The 26911-nt window shown below is 39.1% G+C and overlaps 1 protein-coding gene across 2 annotated transcripts; it reads right to left on the bottom strand.

The window, feature by feature from the left end:
- Window positions 1-368: 368 nt before the first annotated feature.
- DYNC1LI1 (dynein cytoplasmic 1 light intermediate chain 1) lies at window positions 369-26612 on the bottom strand. Of its 2 annotated transcripts, XM_074860679.1 has the most exons (13): window positions 26399-26612; window positions 25980-26053; window positions 14681-14797; window positions 12792-13022; window positions 9302-9471; window positions 8004-8097; window positions 6231-6366; window positions 5743-5854; window positions 4279-4338; window positions 4107-4151; window positions 3022-3142; window positions 2704-2862; window positions 369-1321 (listed from the first exon to the last, which is right to left on the bottom strand). In XM_074860679.1, the coding sequence occupies exons 1-13, from the start codon at window positions 26539-26541 to the stop codon at window positions 1209-1211; spliced, it is 1575 nt and encodes a 524-aa protein (XP_074716780.1). In that variant the 5' UTR covers window positions 26542-26612; the 3' UTR covers window positions 369-1208. The 2 variants fall into 2 exon arrangements, with proteins under 2 accessions (XP_074716780.1, XP_074716789.1); XM_074860688.1 differs by lacking the exon at window positions 9302-9471 and having other exon boundaries at window positions 12949-13022.
- Between the last annotated feature and the right edge of the window lie 299 nt (window positions 26613-26911).

Genomic DNA, 26911 nt, shown 5'->3' with positions numbered 1-26911 from the left:
CACAAACTTCATGCAAATCAGTAAAGTGATGCTCAACATTTGTGTATTGAAAGCTTAAGTAAAGTCCTAGCCTAGGTCAACTACTCAGACAATACACCGGAGTCATCAGCAGGATCCTCAGTGTAACGAGTGTGCTTTTGAAACATATCACAGCAGAAACCACCCAAGTCGGTAAGATAGTTTTACTCCTAGGAACAAACACTGCAGACTTGCCCATTTCCTTCCAGAAACAATGTTTTAAGGAAGTTTAAATATCTACCAGCGATACTATTTGCTGAGAGGTAAAATATAAAAAGCATGTTTTAAGATGTTTTACACCACATCCTTAGATTTAAGTGTAAACAAACGAGAACACCATGGCTTCAATGAAAGTTATTCAAATTTGAATGCAGAGAATACTTTATTAACTGATTACAGTTTTGATGACCAATTTTAAACCATAACTAATGTGGGAAACATAGTGGGGGACATTAAGGCTGAGCCATATATATATAGACAAATCTGGATACTGATAATCTGTACATTTAACCTCTGCTTTTTCTTTATACATCTTTTATTTGGTGTCTGAAATTAATCAAAGAGAAAACCCCAAAAAACTGGCCACTAATTTAGTCTTATATGTGGAATGAATTTTTGCATGGGTTTTTGAATGAGTATAAATCTCAGTGGAGATCAAAGAGATTTCTTTTTAACCATACTCCAAATGAAGTGTTCAAGTATAACTGGAAATCGTTGTTGTTGTTACAGCTTTGTGCAATTAATTTTCTCTTTCAAAAACTAGTAGTTGTTCTCTCCTGTAGAGGTTAATCTATTTAAGATAGTATTAAACTTGCCTAACAGGTTGGGAAATCGATATAAATTAAGTGCCTGTGGTGTGTATCAGTTTTCCTGCTCTAAGCAACCCCTATCACTTAAGTGGACATACTTGCAATTTTACAGAATTACACGGACTTTTCAACAAAACCCAGAAAAAAATTAATTTACTATTCTTGCACTGTGAACAGTACTCCTACATGATGTGATAACTGTTTTCCATCTGTACAGCTCCCTTTTGTAAAGCTGGGCAACACATATGAAAGAAAGACAGACATCAACTCTTTGTGTTCTGAAAGATATTTCAGTTCTTTAGTTCCAGTCACTGAAGGAAGAGGCAGAGGCAAGTTTGAATTATCCCAGAAAAACTGAACAATGGGTTTTATTTGGTGTCTTCAAGATGCTTCACCTTCTGTGGGAGATGTAGGTGTTGTAGGAGAGACCATTTCAGGTTTTCGTGAAATTCTGTCCAATTCTGCCTGAACATCTGTTAAAACTGGCTTCTGACCTACAAAATAAATGCATACCATTCAGTCATGTTTATGAAACAGTTTTGGATATCTTTAATTCTCAAATCAGACTAATCCTAAAAATTGTTTCTGCACACTCTGGGTGCAGAGTAAAGGCATAAGGCCAAAACCCAAAAGAAGCAGAAAGGAAACAGTAGAGAGAAAGTCACATCCTTCTGTATTTACAATTTGTTAAAGAAACTTCCATAATTATATATTAATTGCCAGTATATGAAGAGTTAATGTAAAGTATAAAATACAGAAAGGTCTATTAAGGCTAGCAGTTATGAATACTTCTATACAATTTTCTGCATCATATGTATTTTAAATAATTCTGAATGGAAATTGGGGGTTTCACCACAGACCAGTGAAGTCAGTTCTACATACTTGGTCAGCATAAACCCGACACTGCTGCTCATGGGTGCACATAGACCTGCAGATGGCCAGTCCCTTTCCTCACCCACTTATCTCCTCCCTAACCTGGAATGGCACAAACATTTGTGCAATCACCTTTAGACCCCATAGGAGCTTAAAACACACCATTTTTCCCCCCACCATCTTACTCTTAACTCCTACTCCCCAGTCTAGGTTTCTATCCTGCCATGTTCTAGCACAAGAATAGCAAAGACAATATGGGAAAAAGCAGTACAGACTATTAGAGTCTAATGCCATGAGAAGTGGGCATAGTATCTCAGGCTGTACAGGAAAATTCTGACATACTTGTAGTTTTAGCAGTGTCCCAGCATCCTTCCTGAAGATGCAAATTAACAGGAACTATCCACAAAGCTAATGTTTGCCAGATGTACTATGCTGCTCTTCAAATATTTAATGAAACTAATACTGTATCAAAGCAGCCAACATTCCAGCTAACAAACAGAGGAATTTCCCATAACTGCTGAGGAGGAAGCAATTCTCAAATCCCAATCTACTGTTTTAACAGTCAATTTTCAGATTTGAAGAGCGAGTCTCATAGGTAACACTAAACACAAAACAGCAAATACCGAGGAAGATGAAGAGGCCACATCTAAGCCAAACTTACTTGTATTTATGGTAATTCCTTGAAACCTGAAATTGAGTCCCAGTATATCTGAATAATATTCAAAGGGGTTTATAGCATAAGCCATTTTATTGGGATGGTGGGGAGCAAAAGAAAAAAATAACTCATGTGGACACAATTCATGCTTAAACAGCTACATGAAGAGTTTTTCTTTGCTCTGAGAGCCATAAAAAGGCAATACTGAACTGCTGTGAAAACAAAAGCAAAAACCATATCCAATAAAACATTCAGTTAAATATAACAGTGTTCATACTTCTGATAAACTATGCTAATAGGAATGATCCACCACTCACAATTTAGTTGATCTTTTACCCTTAATCATACCTGACTTTTTTGCTGATGGTGGTAAGTTGCTGCCAGCACCTCCAGTGCCACCTCCTCCTGGACTGCCACCAACACCACCAGGGCCCCCAGGAGAACCAGTTTTCTTGCTCAGGAGACTATTGAAGAAGTTAGCCAGGACTCCTTCACTAGTAGCTCCAGCTACAAGAGGAGAGAGAAAAAAAACCCCACAAAACAAAACAGATTTTCTAAGTAAATACTTAGTGTGTTAATCAATCTAAATATGCATATTTAAAAAAAGCAGGCAAAGCATCTATTTTACTTCCCCAAGTGCATTTGTGCCCTCATAAGAAAAGGTACCTTTCATATTGGGATCAATTTTCTTAGACCCAGTTGGAATAGGTGTAACACTGGCAACATTTGATGTTACGGATCTATTTGGTGTCCTAGGAGATCCACCAGGAACTCTTGGAGAGGCATCCTGTGAGAAAAAAAAAAAAAAAAAAATTCCAAAGCTGAACTGGTCAGTCTTCTACAGAAGTGTAAGAATACATGAAATGAAGCATTTTTTTTATTTCTCACAGTTCCTAATATTTTTATTTTTTAAAATAATATAGTATCCCATGCAACTGAAATTACACAGGATTAGATTCTGCTGAATGTGTACCAGTTTTTTCACACTTGTGTAACATTCTTAAAAATATTAACTTTATTGCAATTAAAGTACTAGTGAAGCTTTTCTTTTATCCCAATGAGAAACTTGAAAATCCATCTGCTACAGGGTAGTGCCTCTGACCGTAATGCAAACTGCATTGATTAGATCACAGAGGAACTACACCAAATTTCTTGTAAAGACAACACATATCACCAGTACTGTTTAAAGGACTAAACGCAGCCCAGGAGAAAAAGCATTATCCAAGGATAACAAGTCACATTTGCAGTTCATCTGAAGAGGTAAAGCTACCTTTATAAGATCACATGCTCCCCATTAAACTTGTGTTACTTTTTAGGTATTTTACTTGTATTTTAAATGTCAATTATGTCATAGTTTTCATTTGACCATAATTTTATACCAGATTCTTAATATTCCTAGAGAGATAGTGCCAAATTTAGGATACATAACTCGTCAAGACAACTCAGACAAGAGTTTGCTCCCTGGCACACTATTGGGACAGAAAGGGGAGTCGACTAACTGCTTAGATGCGTTCTAACATATGCAAAGTAAAGCTGTGATATTTAGCCCTTGCTGTCAATACAAGTTGTCGTGACTAGCTGTGAAGAACTGTCATAATTTTAGAGCAGTATACGATGTAGACTTTAAATGCTATGTAGTTTAAAAAATTAGATCAAAGAATATTTGATAGTGCAATTAAAACAAGCAACCCTCTAAATATATGAAACTGAATCATTTTCATGTGATGATATTTAAAATTTTTATTACTAACCACTGGCCGGCCTGCAGCAGTAGGTGGTTGTTTTGCCAACTGTGACTGCAAAAAAACAAACAAACCCATGTAGTGTTAGATATTACAGTGACTAAGAATACAAACGCAAATTTGTATTCAGAATGTTGTTAAATGAAACACTGCCTCCTTGTTTTATAGGCAGAAAAATTACCTGCTGCTTCATAAGAAACACTTGGTCATCTTCTGCTACAATTTCTTTTTCGTGAACAAACTGCAATACAAAAACATTAACATCATTTTGACTAAAAGAAAGAAATGCATTTCCTTTTATACCTCCTGGTGAATATGACCAAGGTTTTCAATAATGAAGTAAATATGTAAAATACCATGTTGACTGCAGACCACATTTTCTATATTTAAGACCGCTACCTCATGATTCCATTTAAGCTAAGTTGATTAGAAGTGAAATAGAAGTATCATTAACTCCTTTGACCTGGCAGGCATAAGTCTCTAGATGTACTTGTAGAAAAACCCATTAAAAAGTTCATTGAAGTGTTCAGTAAAAGAGTAAATAGTTACAAGGCACATCCAGGGGTCTCAGGATCAGTAAGAAACATTTACAGATGCACACACTTTGCAGCATGCTCACATCTCTGTTAACTTATCAAGGCCCCACCTTGGTATTATTTTATAGATAACTATGGCAAAAGTGACTTCACCTGTGCTGCATTAGACTGGTGTATGAACTGGACAAAGACATCTCAGATCCCAGTTCTAGGCATCAAATCACAAGCGCTCTCCCTCCAAATAAGCTGACCACAAAAACTTTGCCAAAACATGCATGGCAAATATCAATATAAAAGTTTATAATCCAGGCCTAAAGTTTATAAGCATGCAAAAAAAATTTGACAATTACATTTTCTTTGAACACTTGCTTGACACACTACTATGTGTCTTGATTTTTTCCCTAAAGATTGCAGGAAGGACATAGTATTAGTTTTCTCAGCTAAAATAATTCACGCTGGGAAATATGATCAGTCCCAAATTCTTCGCTTTGTTAGAAAAAGCCATAAAAATATTTGCTTTCAGTAACTTCTGTACACATGGGGTCCACTGCTGCTGGCATTTTGTTCAGCAATCTCACGTGTTTTCAGGTAGTTCTGTCAAAGCCTTTTGTTAAATAGTATGAGAGAGAAAATATGTATGTAGAACCTGTCTTCACATGTTTATTTTTCATTTTATACTGTCTCAAGCTTTCTTATTTTAAATATTCCAGTAGCATTGTGAAGCTACAAGCAACTCAGAGCAAAATGGAGTGTTCTTAAAAAATACTAACTCAACCTGACCAACAGTTAACTAACACTTAAACTTTTCAATACCAAATATATGTTAAAGCAAAACAGGTATATTTGTAGTCTTGAACAGTGTAACAGCAACAGAAGAAACCTGGTGTACACTGGAGAAGAGCTACACAGAACAAAAAACACATAATGATTTTTTGGTAACTGAAGAAGAACTTTAATAACAAAATAAAAAGGCAAAAGAAAAAACCCCACACAGTTTATCACACTCTTATGATAAACTGGAAGCAAAATCTCAAAGAAAGAGAAACAGTCAAAAAACTGACAGGTAAATAAATAGATAAGAAGTTGAATGCCAAAACATCACAGTTTACCTTTCTGACTGGTGGTTTTGTTATGATATCTTCAAAACTGTCTTCTGCTTTTAGTGTCTGAAAATTCTCGTGCAATATTCCTATCTTCTTGTCATTATCCCAACCTGCAGGACTAGATAAAGGATTATTTAGCTTTAAATTCTACTGTTACTTCATGTTGTTCTTGTATGCAATCCTGAAATGCAGAGAACTGAAAGCCAGGAAAGTTGTCACAGCTTCCGTTCTGCTGGACAAGCTAGTTATTGATTAGTACAACTAGATAGAGATTGGTTTGTCATAACAGAGAAGAGCAAAATCTCTGGCTTTAACATTTATCTTTGGGGCAGTGAGTATTTGTAATCTTAATCCACTGGCACTCACCAAACTAACTCATGAGAATATTAAATGGAACTTTAAAAAGCATAAACAAAAAAGGCTCTAAATGCTGTTTAGGGCCTTGCACAAATACATTTTGTAGTCACATACACATAATAATGCAGGTAACTTACATAAATACTGCATCTTTTTCCACAACAACAGCTGGAACATTGAAAGGAAATCCATACAGCTTCTGGACTATATATTTATACACTAAATCAATGTTTTTGTTCTCCTTTACTGAAGTGTAAATAAGTGCTGCCCCATCTGAATAAACTTGTTAAAGAAAACTCAGTTTAGTGGCTAGTAAGAGATACTAAAGTGACGCTTTTTTGTTAGTTTAAAGTTATCTACTTTGTAGAATTTAGAGGGGGAATACAAAAATCAAATGTCAAACAAGTTCCAACACTTCATTTTTGAAATAAGCTATTTAGTAACTTAAATCTTTTTCTGCATTTGTTTTAGACCAACTCAGCTATTGCTTTTAAAGTACAGGCTCTTCTCACTTTCAAAGCCTACAATATCAACAGTTTCACTATGATGCCTTCAAAACTGCCTTCTGCTTTAGCGAACAAGAATTGTCATGCCATATCCTTCTATCTTGTCATTATCCCATCCTGCAACACAGACACTACAACATTAACACTAGTAGTTTCAAAAAGACCAAAGGTCTTTCACTTTCCTGCTTGGGTTTTTAAATTAGGGGAGCAAAAGTTCTTACATTAGACAGTGATTTGCTTTTGAACAAAATGAAGGCAAACAAGCAAGCTGTGTTGTGTATGTTACTAGAAGACCAGGAGAGTGCTTAGTATTCTAGCATGGTTCAGTATCAAATTAACACAGGTTATGCACAGGATTAATGAAAGCAGCCAGGGAAGATTTGAGTAATTTTTACTTTGGGATTATAAAAATGCCAAACCCCCTCATTTATTTCTACATGCATGCAATACAAATTCTAGAAGAAAGTTACATAATGGGATCTGATTCCTATGCAGTGGCTTAGACTAGAATTTCAAGTTGCACATGGCATATACAATCACAGAGACTAATTTCTATTAATCTTTTGTATTCTTCCTCCATCCACAAGATTTTCTATAATTACCCATAATTCCATTTGAAAAATTAGGTCTCAGAAGCTTTCCGAAGGGAGTGCCATCTTGGTACTCAACTGAGGTCTCAAGTTCTTGAACTAATTTTTCCAGCTGTTAACTGCTGTCTCTTGAACAGTATTTAAAACTTCACCACACCACAAATGATGACAAGACAATGTAGGCATAGTATTGACATCTAAAATCTAGATCTCAGCACATCTAGGTGACTAAACAATAATAAACAGTATTTAATACACTTCTTTTTTAAAAAAAAAAGTTTTAAAAAGAATAGTACAGTGACAGCTTATGTGCATTGTCTCTGTACCAACACAAGAGAAGCCAGTGGATCCTTCCTACACCAATTCACACTTCCTTCCTTCTTTACCTCATCACCTCATCCTCTGGAATTACTGAACACTGAAAAGACTGCATATTTGCATCAAGAAGAATACATGCTTTATGTGCATCTGAACCAAGATCATACATGAATGATCTTACTATTTTAGGGAACTTGTCAGCTAAGACACGCTGATTTGCGAAGCGACTCCTAAAAATGGAACTGAAAGCAAGTAAAGAAATTCATGGTAAGGGGACATGGACATTCTAGACTCTTGCAGCTAAAAAAAGTGAACAAAAAAACCCAGAAATGTTTAACTCAGCGTTGTCATAGGGGTAGCTTGAAGCAGACTGCCAGCTACAGTAAAGGAGCTGCATACTACTTTGGTACAGATGCAAATATTCTTTTGAACTGGTCATAATTAAGGCAAAGATTTAACTGAGTCATTATCATCTTTATGATGTGTTAAAGGATACATTGTAAGCAAAACCGTCTGATATGTGACTGAATGAAGTCGAAGTGTTCATCTCTGTAGTCATGCTCTTTTTCCAGAATGCTGATGGCATCACACTGTCAAAATAAACACAAAATTAATACACCACTTTCAGTTATCCATTGAAACAGTAGTGCTGCTACACATCCAGTTCACAACTGGGCAAGAGGGATGGAGTGGGGCAGGTAGTGCAGAGAAAAACAAAAACCTGCTAAGATAGTTTAGAAGCATAATTGAACCATTATTTTTTTCTTTATATAACTTGATGTGCATGTACTGTGGTTAGCACTACCATAGGAGTTAAAGGGATTGCCATTTTTCATTCACTCCCCCTCTCCCTTTCCAATGCAATAACTCAAAGTCTCTGTTGAAGACTGACCCACTGAATGACACCACCATTTTCTGCCCGATGTATTTTTTACACACTGTGGTATTACAGGACATAGTGGTTTTTTATCCAGTTACTAACTAGCCCTTTTCCAAATGGAGGCAAAAGCAAGAAATATGGAAGCAGAAAAAAAAAAAAAAAGGGTGGGGGTGGGGGAGAGAGAGGAATAATAGAGTGCCAGCAGGTGAGAAAAAAAGGTGCTTTTCAAATGAGAGGATTAGCCTTCCAGAGAAGGAACAGCATATGCATCAAAAGGTTTATTCTTTCACTGTGGGCCAGCAGATGCTGCAGATGCAGTATGCTTAATGCCAATGTGAACTGAAGAGCCGGGGGGAAAAAAAAAAAAAAAAGAAACCAACAAAACACAGCCACAGGAGAAGCACACCATTTTTTTCTTTAGACTAAGAATATGGCTACATATCTAACAAACCAAAACAGATCACAGAAACACCTTAAGAACTGAGGAAAGTTAGTAGAGCAACACTTTACTAACTAGATCCCTCAAAGATATTCATCTTCAGGAAAAAGATCAGAAATAATAAAAAACCTACCAAAATGCTATTTGTGGAATAAGGATGACTGTGGAGATGCAGGGGAATTCTAGTTGCTTACAGACTAGCTCACTTCTGTGAGCAAACCCAGGTCTGAGGTATTCCTCAATTCCTAGAAAACTGGTAGAACTAAAGGAAAAGCAAATCCCAAAATAACTTGGGAATTAGCCAACTTCTGGTTGGCTTCCAGAAGATAACCAACCTTCAACATTAAACATCTTTAAAGATTTCTTATGCAAGGTATTCAGAATTACTTAAGAACCACGTGCTTCCCACCCCAAATCCACAATTCACAGAGTTGCTTAAATAAAATATGCAAAAAACCTAAAATGTGAAACAAACCTTTGTACAAACTACTACTACTGGAATGCCTAAGTTACATGTTAGTGTATCTGCACCCAGGGGTAAAATCACACTGTCATCTTTGTCTTCCTGTAATGAAGTATTTCTTCTCTGTGGAGAAGCTGGAAAATCCTCGCCTGGTTCTATATATTCCTGGAAGTCTCTTACCACTGAAAGTAAAAAAAGTTATATTAAAAGATCAGCTACTTTATTATTTCAACAATGATTTCCACTGCGAATGATCTTTAGCACTGTTGATTGTATAGTACTTCTGCTTCTTTATGTTGAAAAATTTGAGCATGCACCAAGTGCTGACTATTTTTTTTGCTCTATGCAGCACAAGAGAGAACTAGTAAGTTTGAGATCTGCTTTATCAGCAGCCAGAACATGATCAGATGAAACTGTCCATAAGGACGGCATTAACCCATTTTTATTTTATCATTGTGGAACCACTAGGCAGTTGCTATTAACTATTATTGCTTGATATGTCTCCTAAAGGACACAAGTTTCCCTGCATTCTTCGTGGCAAAATTAATAGAACAGTTTGTTAGAATAAACAGAATTAAGCCTCACACGTATTGCTTAGCTGCTCCCGTATACCAGGTTTTACCTAAAAACCCTTTGTCCACACTTCTCTCTCTCTGTACAGTGAATCTACAATAGCAATAAGCAAAGAGAATAGAGTACACAAGCAGTAGTTATTAACTAGCTTTATAATTAGTTAATAGCATATTAAATATTTGCTATGCTTTTACAATAGATCAGATACTATAAAATTTAGCAAGGAGGGTAAGTCAGACCTTAACAAGAATTTGAAAAAAAGGTATGTTTTAAGTGTAACTCTCTTGTCAGGTTCTGATGCACACACACAAGCCTCTAATTACACAGTCACTTACTATTCCTACAGTCAGGGATGCAATATTAGGCATAAAAAGTCTGTACCTTTCGTCTCACATGACCTGTTTCACACAGCAGAAACAGGATTCTACCAAAACCCACGGATTACCTTTCCATGAGTAACACATCCCGGATTCAGCCAAAAAATCAGGCAGCAAGACAATTTAGCTGAATCATGCACACTAGCAGCTAACTACTCCCGTACATTCTCACTGCTTTGTCCTGATTTATGTTAATCCAGCCCTACCTTCACAAAACTGATTGAAGCCCTCTGAGTTTATACCTAGAAAAATATTATCAGAGCAAGACTTATTTCAATACCCTAGAGAAAAAAGTATGTATTAGGCCAAGATTATTCAACTTTTCTACAGATCTTGGAGTTCACAATAACAAAAAGTACATGCACAGATTATCATCTCTATTTGAACAGTCAACTCAGGCTCTTATCCAGGGAATGTTGCTACTTCAGTCTGGTCTGACAGCTTCCAAGAGCCTCCCAAACTGACTGTGTTTTAAACCCAGAGTTCTCACCAAGACATGTCAGCCATTCAAGGTAATCCTTCCTATGCATCATCCTGTCTGTTCTGGGATAATTGCATGCTAAAATAAAAATCACACTATTCCAGTGCTAGAAGTCCTCCAGTGGATTCCTAAAATTCCTGTTTTATGATCACAACATACTAATTTTTCTACAAATACAGAAAACAGTAAAAAGGAGGATTGATTTAATGTATCACAGTTCAAAGACTGTGGAATACAACCTCAGGTCTTCCTTAGAGACACATTTAAAGTGACCAGGCCAAAAGGCTTCATTAGACACAGATGAATTCAGTAACAGGAAGAACTATTCCAACCCTTCAGCAACTGCTGCTACGTATTCCCTAATGACTTCCCATACCAGGTTGAGTCCTCACAGGGTCTGAGTGGAGTTAAGTTGCTAGAACTGGAAGACAAGCACAGCAGCACACCTCCAGAAAACTACACACACAAACCCTCAGTAGATTTAAGTCCTATTAGCGAGTTAAATCAGCTCACAGGAGCTTTTCAGGAGCACTGAGCCTGACAAGAGTAAAATAGGAGCACACAGCCAAAAGTCAGGCAAGCAAGATTCCTCCCTCCTCCTTTGGCAGTGTCAAGCTGCTGCCTGCCTAGCAAGGCATGAAGCCACATCACAGGAGGTTCAAAACAACAGCAGCTTCCAGTCATATCTGGACTGGGTCTAGGGCTTCTATTATACTCAACACACAGACCATCAATATCTGTAAGAATTAGACCAGATGATAAATGAACAAGAGAGCAGACAAAACTTTTAATGAGTAGCTATTTTTCTTGACTCACTTCATCACTTACATTTTCTGAATTTTGTAGAGTTGTAGAGTTTTACTATTCTGTTCACTCAGTAAAGAAGCAAAACTATTAGGTACACATTTTTGTTAACAGAGCTATTGCATCCTTACTACTTTCATCCAGCAGTATCCTATCCTGAAACTGTTGGGGTGTGTGTGTGTGGGAGTGTGAGTGTTTAATAAACACACATCAGCCCCCGAAAACCAAATCAAACACCACATCCAAAAGAGCTCAGCTCCTCCCTCCTAAACAAGTTCTTGTTGTGGAAGATACGATTGTCAAGGATGGTACTTCCCTTAAAAGAATCTCTCTCAAAAGAATAAACAAAACAACCCCCTCCGCCAAATTCCAGAGTATCTACAACTGTCACCTTATGGGCTACTTTATCACAGCACAGCTACCACCTGCATTTCCAAAAAAGCTATTCAGCAATCTGGCAGTCAGCTGCTTAAGTTTAATCACGCTATTTGATCTTAACACACAGCTTTCTCAAATGCTCTTCCTTGTAGTAATTCACTGAGAGACGAACGGGAAAGACTCATGTCTTAGTACCCCAAGGGAAATACAGTGGCTACCCAGAAGAAATACAGAGCTAGGATGTTTGTGAGTTCAGTCAGATAGTTTAAGGAATCCTGCAAAAAATCTTTGTGCTCCGTACGTTTAAAAAGACAAGACGCTGACAGATCTATATCATATACATGCCAAAACAAACATATACCTGCTTTAGTATCAATAATAATTATGATAAAACTCTTCAAGTATAAAGGGCCCAGGCATTACCATGTGGTCATGAATCCTCTCAACATTTACATTTTTGGTAGGCAGAGAACAGGTACCAGATTCTCTAGACTAACTAATTACAGGAACAGTTAAGAAGCTGATGCAGTGATTTGCATTTAAAATAAAATAAATAAAAAATTGAAAACTAAGAAGTTTTTTCACTTGCAGAAAGAATCTTATCTAGAAAAATCTGTAAGAAGCAAGATTGTAAATTCAGCTGTGTTCATTCTGAAAGCTTTTTTTTTTTTTCCTAAATTAATGTACTTCTATTAGAAAGAAGTACTGGTATTGTTCATATAGCTACCTGAGACTTATTTGAAGCCTGACTTGCTTGATAACTAACTTGGTAACTTTTAAGTAACATTTCCAAAGAATGAAAAAGACTGCAATGGAGAAATTAAATGGTGCAGAAAGCATTAAGCATATTTGATTTAAATGGATTCCGGCCTATTCGCAGCATACTCACACTTTTGTTCCATTTCTTTCATTTCTTCGGGAGGAATTTTTAACTTGTCAATATGTTCTCTTACAACACTTGCCCATTTTTGTAAAGAATCCAGTGCAGTCCAAGGCCTAGACATATCTACTACCAACATAATTAGAGTGTCCTTTAGAGAGCTTGCCTCTATCGCAAATTTAAGAAGACCTTTGTGATACAGGTCACCATCCAAAATCCATACATTACATCTTGTTTGGTCTACAAAAAAAAAAAATGAAGAACATTTTATGAGACTTACTTGAAACAGTCCACTACTTAATGGCTATTAAATCTTCTTTAGGCATGTAAAATACAAGGAAGAAAGCAGTTGACATGTTTTATCAAGACAGTTGAACATACATAACAGCACAGCAAACTGCAGCTTGTGGAGACCCCCCTCCTCTTCTGAACCCTGATGTTTAATGGCTGATAACTGAAGATCTTAAATACATTATCTGAAAGTGAGAATCCAGAGATAGCATTCAACATTTTCAAAATTAATGTTCACCATTTTAGAGAGGGAAAACATTTCCTTCAAGATACTACTTAGAAAGGGGGGAATTGGGTGAATTCAGGGATCTGTTCTCAGCCCTTGGTCTGCTCAGCTCTCAAGGACTGCCACCTCCCCTTCAAAACTCCAGTGTGATATGCCTATATAACTCTTAAAGTACATAATGTACCTTGGCCCTTCAGAAAACTGGAGCAGAACTGCAAGTTTTTGATGATTTAGATGGACTTAAGAGACAAGAAAGTTATTCTTCAGATTTGTAAAAGGACAATCACCATACAAACAGACCATCCCACTGCTTTTTTCCCCCCAAAACACCATACACTCCAATAAGCTGAGACACTTCTGCAGTAAATTAAGACCTGCTGATTCAAAATTAGATAGCTTAATATAATTTTTGCCTTCAAATAAGTTTTTATTACTTGTTACAGAAATTTTGAGGAAGATATTTAGATCAAACCCTTAATCGTCTTAACCCTGGTTAAGTCATCTTTGAGACCAACAGCCAGACATGGAAGTCAGGAAAGCAAGTGATTTCAGAAAAAAGGGGCCAACTTCTTCTGGTTCTCCTATCTATATTTGTTCTTATAGTATAAACAAGAGTTCCCATTTTTCCCCACAGTTCCCAGTATGTCCTTACTCACACCCCACTCCCTTTAAGTATTGCTTCTAGATAATTCAGTGCACCTCTACAGTGCCTGGTCATACTCCGGCCCTTGTTTCCCCATAGATAAGCATCAATTACCCATTCCATAACTGCAGGTATTTGGGGTCTGGACCTTAAAAATCTTTTTTACCTTCTAGCCATAAGCCAACTCAAGCCAACTGAAACACAGCTTCTACTTTATTTCTCCTTCCTCCAAATTTTGGGGTTGGTGGCTTGGCTTTTTTTTGTTATTGTTTGTTTGTTTTTAGTATTTCCTTTAGCATTGTGCACATTGTGCACAATACATGATGTGTAGTCTTGCAGATTCCGATACCACCAATACAAAGATTTCTCTGTATGTTCAAAAAGATAAATACTTGCTACAATAATTGAGATGCAAGATAAGAGCCTAGGCACCTTTTCCTCTAGGCCTGAGGAATGCACATCCATTCAGAATATTACAGCTAAGACTGCTTCCCTGTTCTTTTCTTTTCAGCCTTTTCTTTTGACTGGTTCCTCTCCTCCTCTATCACTTAGGTGGTTATTCGTGGTATCTACTAAAGAAATCACACTGAGAAACTTCCTCATGATACAATTCACTCATGGCCTAAACTGGACTCCTGCAAATTATAAAGAAAAACATCCCACTGTCATTCCAAATATCACACTACTGAACCATTGCTTTCAAACTGGTTTAAGATATTATTAGAAATATAAACTTACCATCTCGATCTTCATCATGCACATTTAAATACAAATACTCCATTCCTCTTCCTTTTTTGTACTCCTCTATTCCTTGAATTTTTCCTATTAAGCTAGTTTTACCTGCTCCATCTTCACCTGGAGAGACAGAAGTTAGATAGCACTCAATCTTTAATCACAGTTACATAATAAAAACCACCTGGGGCAATGTGGGAATACAGCGGAAGACTGGCAAGGAAGATTGTAAACATGTTCAAGTGACTTGCAGCTGGGGTTCCAAAAAACACATCTATCTCACTAATTGTTGCTTAGCTCTGTGTGCTTGACGGGTAGAATGTCTGCGCTTAGATAACACAGGCCTGTGATAGACTCAGAGGTACCCTATTGAACATCTTGAGATTCCTGCCCTGCTGTGGGAGAGATCAAAGCACAGCAGAAAAGCACGCCTGCGAAAATCCTGGACATACACAGGCAAAAGAAGCAGGCCTGAGATCTTTTTTCTTCTCTTTCTGGCTAGCAAAGACCAAGCTCCGCAGTGCCTGTGTCCCCGCTTGCATACCTCTACCTGGGTGTTGCTGCGGAGATCCCCCAGATCACGAGTTAACGAGCATAAATTTGCTCTTCGCATTTCATCCATGGTTTTGTGGTTGTTCTTGCATCCTGCCTGTGTTGGCTCACACAGGCAAGAAGGAAACCATATACTAACAGGGTGACTGAGCTCATTAAAGTTTTGAAATATAGCTGGCTTTGCCCAACTCATTCATCTGTTCAGAGTGTATACCTCAGCTTCAAATCTTATTTCTAATTATTGACAAATGCAATTATGCCACTAACCAGCCTATCTGAAACAGGCTCTTACTCTATGTAGAGACTGTTTATGTAGCCCATGGGATTTTACTCAATGGAATGAAAAGGCATTTTTAAAGGGGAAAGAAAAAAAAAAAAAAAAGAGAGAGAGAAAATAAGACCAAAACTGAAGTTTAAAACCTGGTTAAGTATAGAGAAGTGAAAAATGAAGTTGTATCAGTTTAACTTGTTCAACATTTAAGAGTTTGTTCGCTAGTTCCTTAACTATATTAAATCAAGGCGCACCTAAGAAAACAATTATAGCTAGTTTTAAATAAAGATTGGAAAGCACAGCTATTTTCTATTTCTTTCTCTTCTTGTGAGAATATTCTTTTAAGTAAAAATTCTGCCCAAGAAGTGAAGAGTTCAAGCTTTGTCACCAGAGATGAATTACAATTCCTCCTCTGCCCTCACCCAAGTACTTCAAGCTTCTTAAATTTGTCATCTACAAATAACTGGGAGACTTTATTAAGAGCTGCTGCACTGACATGTTATGCTGCTGAAGTTGCTATTACTTTTGCCAACAATTTTTGTATGATTCATTCTGTTATTTTACCTTTTTGAACAGGCAGCTTCAATTAACTTGTGCCAGCAGAAGGCCCAAGAGTTAAGACAAAACAAAATTTGTTATTCCTTTTAAAGAGGAGTTGCACTTAACAGCTTTCTTAGTTTCTCAGAACAATTGACTTCTAGCTAAATTCTCTTATGTACTACTTTGTTTCACATAGGTGGCAATAAAGATTACAATGTGTTTGCACTGGGAAAGTTTAGCATCTTCTGCAAAGTACATCTGCCAGTTCTTAACAAAAGTGGCTGCAACTTAAGTCTAAGAAACATCTGTTATGAAAAGTTTTAAATATGATGAAAGATACAATTAAGCAGTCTGAACTGAAACATACAAATGCTACTCTATGCGACTTTATTGTTTGAAAGTGCTAATGCTAAACAATATAGGCAAACTTGAAACATATGTCCCACAAGCCCCTTACTTATCATGGCTGTGTTGTGTGATTTCCTACCCACTCCCGTATTTCCAAACGCCTGAAGTAAACAGAAGTTCAGTACAGTTAATATCTTATGTCAAAGAGCTGGAATGTTATTTTCCCTCCTCCTTTTCCAGTAATTATGTTCAGATCCCACACAAAAAGAAATGTTACTGATACAGCATAAGACAAGTTGATTTGATGTAAAGTTAGTACCTTTGGACACATACGCGCACACAGTAGTCATTCCAACCTTCCATCACAGAATTACTTAATCTGTTCTGTGAAGAAGATTCTCTACTCCCTTCTCCTTAGCAAATATCCATCCATTTCAAAACACCAAGATCAGGTAGGTGGATCACTGACATACATAACTGTATCATAAAAGTTACTGCATTTAGAGAGCAATGCTTATCATTCACTAGAAAGCCAGAATGATGCATCAGTGAATTTTGAAGGGATTGATACTACTTTCATTAATTACCCAGGTAAATGAAGAGAATAGTACGGTTTGCAGATGATATAAGATAAACCTAAAGATCTGTGGAGAAAAGGGTTAGAAGCAATACTGACAAGTTCACAGAATCACAGAATCATCTAGGTTGGAAAAGACCTTGAAGATCACCTAGTCCAACCATTAACCTAACATTGACAGTTCCCAACTACACCATATCCCTCAGCACTATGTCAACCCTACTCTTAAACACCTCCAGGGATGGGGACTCCACCACTTCCCAGTTAGCAATGCATAAACCAACTAGTCTACAAATAGGACAACTCCCTTGCAAGGGTGCAAGATAGCTGCCTAGCCAAACATGCCCTATTCCATAGGAGATCCAGAGTTCTCAACAGATTTAAGCCAAATTAGAGTCAGCGTTATGGGAAAAGCTGTCAGAAAGTAAAACCAGGACCATTGTATATGACATAAGGACTTCCTCCTTTTTGCCCACACAATTCATCATAAACAAGTTAGGTAAAGATGACTGCCTTGGCCAAGAGAACATGCCAAGACTTGAGGTTCCATCTACCTCTACTTTCTATTTTTAGTATGTTGCGTATACCTTTTAAAATTGTGACAGCTGCAAATGTATCTGTATCCTTGTTATTATTTTTTCCAACCTAGTGTCTTCAATATAAACCACCTGAAAAGTCAACACTGAATATATCGAGTTATGCTGAGAAAAAGCAGCAGTATAATTTTGCTCTGTAGTTACTCTTCAGCAAGAATATCAAAATATAAACCAATCCTAAACCAGTGCTTATTTAAAACTCCTGAATAATTACCAATCTCATTAGCAAATTCATTCTAAATGTACGCAATGCCAGCTTTTAAGACTTTTCAAAACTCAAACATTTTGCTGTAACACCTTTAGGATGTATAGAAGCTTCTCTCCACCAGAGGAGAGGGGAAATATTTGTGAGGAAATGAAAGTCTATTAGCTATGTTAGATTTGATGGATAATGTACAGCATAGTGATGCAATTAGCATTAAGTACTACCAGAGACACAAATAAAAGTATATATGCTTTTTAAAGAAAAATAATTTCTCAATAAGAATTCATATATACACACACATTATATGGCATTTGAAATTACAAACCCTAAGACACTTCAGCATATTTATCTTTTTTGTTGTCTCTGGGTATCTCTGAAGTATATGAAAAAGTAATGCTGCTTAGTTTCAGACAAAAGGGAAATTTCACATTCCTCAGACTGAAACATCATTGCATATTAATATTATGAAACAGTTTTGTTTGGGATTTTTAAATGCTACTGAAGCAATATATAAAACAGAGCCTTATGTACCTTTGAAGAGAGTCATCATCCTTCTCCTCCCTCCAAAATGTCGAGACAGAAAATCCTTTAGCTGCTTCTTTATTTCTAATTGTGTGATAAGCAGATCAACAATTGACTTCTGTATGTAAGCTCACAGAGCAAAATGCTTCTGACATGCAATTCTCAATATAGATTTGCAAGGCAAAATAAAAATCAACTAGATTGTTGCAAATTTAAGATTTTGCATCCTTCTTTTGCAAGTAACATAAAAGGTCATTCTTTTCCAGAGTAAAATTCTTCATTACGTCAAACTGCACAACTGCACTTACACATTAATATTACAGTGAGGAAACAGAAGTGATGCTTCTAGCAAGCAGTGCTATACACCAAAGCTGAGCGCAAGTAAAAGAGAGACAACAGATTTAATTTTGCAGAAAAGTCAGCCTAGGAAGCAGTTGAAACAAAGCCAAACCAGTCTGCTTACACACTGTATTTCACCATCTTGTTAACAAAATGGAAAGTCTTATACTCAACTAAACAAAAGCCGTTTCATTTTTATCCCACGCTGCTACGCCTCACTCCTCTGATGAGCTCAAGTTTGGGGTTGTGCTCCTCAAAGCTTCTCTGTCCAAGGTGCTACTCTGGCTACCACACAGAGTTTGATGACCTCCTCCTTGTTGCTGCCCTCAAAGATCTAGGAAGCCATAATTCAAAACCCTGCCCAGCCTCCTCCCTTCTCACTACTCCAGGCAAAAAAGTATGTTTACTGAGCAGAAAATGGAGGATCATGAAATGTTCAGCTACAATACAGAATTTAGCAGAGCGGTCACCCATAGATGGGAGGAATGGGCAACGAGGTGAATGAATCGCCTTCCGTGAATGCGGACAAGCAGGCACGTACCTATGAAGCGCTACTTTAACTGTTCAACCATAAACTATCACATTAGAGAGAACTTAGGCTCCCTATTGCAGAGCTTCTCTAAACTTTCAATTAAACATTTTAAAATGAAGAACATTTACTACTCATGCCATTTTCACATTTCAGTTTAGAAGTAGATTTTCACTTGTCTTAAAACAAGACATTTCTTACTTCTCACAGAAGTCTGTACACGGAAGAGCAATCAGTATGTTATCCCCAGGACAGACTTGAGTTTTAACTTTTTATTTAAATTGTTTCTCTACTGTAAAGTGTCAAGTTTGTTTTAAAATATGGCAAGGCAAAGAAGCAAGAGGTGAATGTTTCTTTTGTGTCATCACTATCGTTGGTCTGTCCCCCTTCCATCCGGGGCTCTGATTTTTTTACAACAGCTCTTTGAAAAGCCCTGGATGCACTTAATTGTGTGCAATCTATAATCCTACTGGTTCCTTGATGGAATTTTTTGGTTTGTTCTTTAAAACCATCAATGAAAATTCAGCTGGATATGGGAATTATACAACTCATCTCTAAAAAATACATTCAAGCAAGGCCAAGCAAAACTAGAGATAATGGTCCTAATTAACCCCTTCCACCCTCCCCAAAAGGCATATTTTTGTGAACTAGCTTTACACTTTTTACAAAACAAAAGACGGCTTCTGGGTAGAACAATTCACAACATCTAATATTTCTAATATAAAATACCGAATATTTTTATTGATAGAAAAAACCCACCTCACTTAAATGTGATAGAAGAAAGTCATCAAACCCAAACCTGAGTTATCAAACACGGCAAAGATGCCTTCCCAGAATCACAGAGCAATCTCTATTCCACACCATGTGGAATGTCTGAATCCTAATACAGTGGAGTGGAGACACAACAGTCATCTTCCTACCAGAACCAAGCGCATGTGTACTCTAGCTATTTTCAAGATAAAATACTTCTCACAAGCTAATAACTGCCTTTTCTACAGCTGCATATTAGTGAAAGAGACTTGTTTACACATACTATACTAATTGAAGAACGCCTTTCGCAGAACAAGACCAAAATAATCAGAGTAAGCCAAATTTAGTTTGCTTTCAGAGAACTGAAGAACAAAATTAATTATGCTGATGAGATCCTTCTCTACAAGGCCTCAAAACAACGTGGAAGTTCACAATAAGTAGGTCATATAAAGTCTTCAAATAACTTGCCTTTAAATACGATTTACTCATTGGACAAAAAACTTCCCTTCTAAGTTTGTTTTACTCCACCAGATAAGTCCTTCCCCTCCCATATGATTCACTTGGTATCTTTGTGGCACTGAAAAATTAAGTAAGTTTTCTGATGAGCACCTCAATTGCACTTCTGTGTTACAACATGATAGAAAGCAGATCGTAGACAACTGTTCCACCATGGCTTTTGTCAAGTCCTGCACCACACTAATACACAGTGTGATGGTGGAAACAGCTGCAGCAGTAACAGTGTTACTTATGCTTGGAGAAACCCACAGTCAGAGAAAGCTAAATACTGCAGAGAATTCTCTAGTGAATGTGAAGAGCATACATCTCTAATACACGCCTTCTCCTTTAAAACAGCAGTAAGTCATCTAGTGTATTTTACCCAGGTTCACTACCAAAATAGAATTATCCCATATTACTATCAAAGGGGTATCTTTATTGGTACTCCTGCCACTAACCTGCCTGGAGAACAGAGAAGCACAATTCCTTTTGCTGTTCCTCACCTTCAGAGCTACTTCAGAGATAAATCCCATAATCAGCAGCACCTCTAGCAAAGCAGAGACAAATTAAAATACATGCAATTCAAGAATTTCAGAACTTCCCGTGCTGTTCTAAGTAAGTTTTACTACACAGCATCCATGTAATTCTGGCTTTTTGGAGAGGTATTATAGCAGGAAGAACCCTACGGAGAAGTACTACTTAGTTCTAAAAAAATGTAGCTGCAAAACAAGCAATTAGGATTTTATCTAGGTCAATACCCCGTCAAAACAATCGACACTTTAGAAATATAACTGCTGACTGAAACAAAACTTGGCTATGCTTGGAAGGCTTTCATTGCCTGTAGAAGGTGAAAAAGCTGCAAGAAGAGGAGGAAAAGAAGATATCTGACGTAACTTCAGCTGTACTAGAGAATTAAGAAACATTTGAGATGAACAATATGGACGGTATCAACAAGCAGTAATGACAAATCAGCTGTAATGACAAAGTGATCACAGTGAAACTTTCAACTATTTGAACATGAAGAAATAAAGTGGAAAAGTAATTTTTATAGTGTTGAGAACACATTTATGTAAGCAGATTTTATATCTATTTTGTATACTCTCATGACAATTTGCTGTATCAGAACTTAATTCTGAAGTTCAGTATATTCCATGGGTCCACTAACAGAAAGTAGCAAGCTAAAACTGCTCGTCAAGATGCACCATCTTGTACAATACAGCCATTCCCAATACATGTACACACAGAAAAGCATACCTGTAAATTAGCTGTAGACTATGGAAACTTCTCAAGCATCCTGACAGCCAGTGGACAGGAGCAGAACTCAAAGATTCAAACCAACAGGCCTGACCCTGAAAAGCGAGATGTCTGGGGTAAAGAGAAAATGCGGCCACAAGGCAGTTGAAAACTCACTGGCCACTAAACTCAAAGCCTTTATCATTATACTGGGTCTGGCTGAGCTGGAATTGATTTTCCCCTATAGCAGCCCTCATGGTGCTGTGTTTTATGTTGGGAGCTGGCAGGGTGTTGATAGCACACTGGTGTTGTGGCTACTGCTGAGTAGTGCTTACACACGACCAAGGCTCTTGCCAACATTTTCCCCCCCGCAGTGGGACGGGGTGGATAAGATCCTGGGAGGGGACACAACCAGGACAGCTGACCCCAACTGACCAAAGGGATATTCCAGACCATATGACGTCTGCTTGAGTATAAAGCTGTGAAAAAGGAGGAAGTGGAGTGTGTGTGTGTTTGTGTGACCCTTGGTCCTCCGAGGCAACCGCTATACATATCGGAGCCCTGCTTCCTGAGAAGGCCCAACATTGCCTGTTAATGGGAAGTAGAGAATAAATCCGTTTTCTTTTTGCTTCTGTGCGCAGACCTTGCTTTTCTTTTGCTTTGCTTACATTAAAACTGCTTTTGTTTTACCCACAAGGGTTGTTGTTTTTTTTTTTTTTCTCCATTGTATTTTCTTTCCCCCTTTTTGCCCTGTTGAGAAAAAAAAAAGGGGGGGAGGGGAAACTGATAGAGCGACTTGGTGGGTACCTGGAATTTAGCCAAGGTCAAACCACCACAATCATGAAGTGGGGTAAAATGCATAAAGAAAACCAAAATGCTAGTGATTCAGCATAAGGGTGCAATACAGACACTTGGAATCAGGTGTACAATGCATCACTGGATGGCTTGACATCATTAGAATTGCAGGCAAAGAATCTACTGTGCTTCAGAGACAGAGGAAGGTATGAAATACAAAGCCAGATCGAAAGCAACTCTTCAGTTCATTTGCAAGCTGAGAACCTGTTTTCTTGTGCATCCTGGAATGACTTTGAACATTTATACTTGCATGCATACTGCAGTTTATTGGATAAATTATTAGTTTGGGTCTCTAAATCCAAGCCTTCATGCATTCTATAGCACTATGGATTCCATCCATAACCCGCAATGGTGACTTCTTAGCTGTTCCCTCTATTCTACTTGCTGGTTCACATACAATTATATCAGGAAGTGAATGAACAACAGAGCTCCCAGTTATAAGCATCAGTTTTCTCATCACACTCAACAAAAAGCATCTCCTCTGACCAGCTGCCTTTATTACACAAGTGAGCAGAAGACAGTCCAGGAGAAAGAAAGAAAATAAACCCCAGCAACAACAACAAAAACACACTACTTTGGCTATCTGGAATGTCACTGAGAGCACCCCATTTCTTTAAGAAAGCAGGGACATCTTCTAGCTATGATCACTATGACAGAACTGCCTAGGAATCAGAGCATACTTGCCTTACATAAAAGTTAAGGATAGCTTACATTTTTATTATTTGTTCATACAAGAATGGAAAAATGCTTTTATGCTACATGTGGTGCTGATCAAAGTTTAAAGTTTTCACAGAAACTGAAAAAATGTAAGTGAAACAGTTTGGAGGAATAAAACTGTAAGTTAATTAATTGGGGGGGGGGGGGGGGGGGGGCAGATTTTGAGCAGAGAATTACCAGTATTACATATTACATATTCACTTCACAAAACTATGTGCCATATCTAGAGATTAACATTTGGCATTCCAGTTTCCTTCAGTTATTTCTATGATGTCTTGAATTGCTTTCCAGGTTCTTAAAAATGAGATGTTAACATGGCTAAAAATAAATACTGAAATAGCAGAATTAGCAAGCTAGACATAGCCAGGTTCCCAGAACAACTAGGCATACAAGTATATGCAGTATTTGAAAAATATAAATGCTGTAGGCAAATTAGAGAACTTGTCCTAGCAAACAAAACAACACTAAATGGTGGGTTTTTCTGGTTGTTTCTTCTGTGGGGTTTTTTTGGGAGGGCGAGTTGGAGACGTAGGGGATTTTTTTTTTAATGCAGTTTGTTTTGAGAACAAGCATTCATTTGTCACTATATATCATGTTTCAGCTTCAAAGTTTTGACTAATGTAACTGTTTATCCTGCAAACATTTGCCTACCAAATGTGAAACCCTGGTCAGCTTTACCTTTTATCAAGGAATGATAAAACTGAAAATAGTCATGGCTAGAAGTGATCTGTAATAACAATAAAAGCTGGTACAAAACTATTTAGAGGAACAAAGCTTAAAAACAGAGGAAATGTGAGGTAACAGGGAAATTTCAAACACACAGCTCAATAACCTGAAGAGACAGAACTTCACATACTGAATCTGTCCAATGCACAATACAGAAGACCTCTCCTTTTCCTGTGCCAGTGTGCTTCAGGAGCAGCATCATGGCTTGCAAGTGACGAGCAAAGTGTAATACATGGACTAGGTATTCTCACAAAGAACATGGCCATGGTCCTCATTGGCCAGCCCTCAGATCTGATGCTCTGTTTCCTAAATATATGTCAAGCTTTTTTTTTCCTTGGACCACGGCATTCTAGAGAACACAATTCCTAAGAAAGAACTAGAATTTCTTCTACAAATCTGCACATCTTTTTAAAAAATGCATCAGTTAAAAACCAAAAAAGTGTTACATTAAGTCATTCTATAAACTCTACATAAAACAGATAAAAAGAAAATTTCTATACAACAGATTAAACATCACAAACTAAATGAACATTTGGAAACATTTTTCGGTGCCCTTTCTAGTTCTGAAGGAAGCACAGCCTCCAGTTATTGCGTACTAAGGACTGCCTGACTACGAAGAGGGAGGAAAAACAAGAGCGCAATCTTCTTGACAAGGATCACAGCTTGAAGAAGAATCTTCCAACTTCAACAAGGACAATCATCCAATTTAGTTTCAAAATATCACATAAAAAGCTGTCAATTATTATGAAATCTTTCCTTTCTTTAATATCAATAGAACTTCCGATCTCAATATCCTACTTAATGACATAACATAAAAAGCAACAAATTAAAGGGCAGACCATTCCATCATCCTTGCACAGTATTCTCCTTCATAGTCAGTTTTAAGTCACTGCTCAGCTTATCAAAACAGGAAGAAAAGGGTCACAGTGATTGCTTTCAGATTATGGAGGAAAAAACCTAACTTGAAAAACCTCAAGAGAGCACCACCCATAAGACTACACAGAATCATGGAATGCGCAGAGTCCACATGAATATTTTCACTGGGTTTTAACCATGTTACCAAATACTAACACACAGTTCTTTCTGGGGTCAGGGAGGTTGGCAAAGGAGGGAAGAAGCAGCTAGTTAACAAATCCATCCACTCGGATTCATTAACTCGTCTACTGCTAATAGTATTTAATAGTCTTTCAGCCAAAAAAACCCCACTAATAGCAATAATATACATATATACACACACAACTGAGAGCATCCATTTCTTCCCCTCCCCCATTAAGTTTTTAATTTTGCTTGACAGGCAATTTTTTTTCTTTCCCTCAACACTGAATAATATCTCATTATCGCCCTACCAAAGTCCCATTCTGAAACTACTAATCCTTGCCAAACGCCAGGCTGGACTAACACACTGGGTGGAGATCACAGTTAACACAAGGAAAGCCAGCAGCAGTAAGCGATGCCGCTGCTGCTGCCCAACTTGCTGATGATATTGGTGCTGACAAGCTGGGTGCGTGTGGGCAGGACATAGCCAGCACGCCCATCCCGCCTACCCCGCCCTCCGGCCGACAGGCACCAGCCGGCATTGATACCGTTCGGGCCACGGAAGCGATTTTTTGTGTTTGTAGGACGCACCATAAGGACCAGCAAGCACCGACAGGGGAGGTTTCGGAAAAGGCTGAAGGACCCGCATGCACCCCGAAGTCAACACTCATCGGGGGAGAAAGACACCCCCCCCCCCACCCCCGTCCGAGCCACCTCCACCGAAGGAACTAGGGTGGGGGAAGGACAGTAAGGGTATTATAGCGAGGTACCTACGATGAGGAGGGTATCTAAAGCATCTCTGGATACTAGATATCCAAAATGAAGGAAAAACATGCAAGGGAAGAAACTAGAGAGTTAAGACAGCATCTTGCCACCAGCACCTTGCCACCATCACACCCCCCTCCCCCCCCGGGGCACTAAACAAGAGGAGCCCCAGAGGCCCCGGGGAGGGTTAAGGATCGAGGCTGAAGGCGGCAGGGCAGGGGAGGGGAGGGGATCCGGATGCTTGTCTCACCCAGCAGGAGGACGCTCTTCCCCGAAGGCAGCTTAGAGCGGGACCGCGTGGACACTTCACTGAGGATGCAGGACCTGGCGCGGAGAGACGACAACGCTTAGGAGGAGAGGGAGGCGGCGGGGGGGGTGCGCGTGTGTGTGTGTGTCCGTGTGTCCCGCTTCCTCCCGGCCCCCCATCCTCGCCACCTCCCGTGTGGGGGGAAGGCATGGGCGACGGGGGGGCAGGGCAGGAGTTGCCACCGCCAAGGGGAGGAGCCCCCCCGCCTTAGCTCACTGAGAGGGACTGAACGCCAGGAGGGGGGATTAACCGGCGCTGCCCCCCACCCCTTCGCCTCCCCCGCAGGGCAAGGAATCGCTGCGAGGGCGGTAACGATCCGTGCGCGCCCGGGTCCCCGGCCGCGGGGCGGGGCGGGCGGTTACCAGAGATTCTGCCCATCGTCCTCATCGCCGCCTGCCCGCAGCTCCGCGTTGTTATTGTTGGTCGTGGCCGTCGCGGCAGACGAACCGAGCCCAGACGACGAGGAGCCGAAAGAACCGGCTCTCCCCGCCGCCACCGCCGCCATCTTCGCTGCCTCCTCCCTGCCCCGCCGCCTCCCCGAGACGCGGAGCGGGCGGCGGCGCCGCGGCGGCTGACAGGAACCCGGATGTTGGGAGGTCGGGGGGCGGGGCCCGCGGCAGCGCGCGCGCGGAGGCGGCAGCCGCCGTGGGGTCCCGTGCGCGAGCGCTTCGCCCTCAGCCGCTCCCTCTGAAGGCGTGGCGCGCGCCGCCCGCCTCCCCACAGCGGAGGCCATGGAGGGAGGGGGGCGAGACTCCCGCCGTCCCTTCGGGGGCTTATCAGCCGCCCCGGGAGAGGAGAGGGAAGCCGTGAGTGAGGGGAGCAAGTTCCTTTCGTTTGGAGGGTCCGCAGTGCAAGTCCCGGCCCCGGCTCTGCAG

Source organism: Strix uralensis, chromosome 1, assembly GCF_047716275.1.
Source record: "Strix uralensis isolate ZFMK-TIS-50842 chromosome 1, bStrUra1, whole genome shotgun sequence".
In the NCBI taxonomy this organism is placed as follows: domain Eukaryota; kingdom Metazoa; phylum Chordata; class Aves; order Strigiformes; family Strigidae; genus Strix; species Strix uralensis.
The sequence above is the reverse complement of the archived record's forward strand: the minus strand, read 5'-3'. Positions and strand labels throughout refer to the sequence as shown.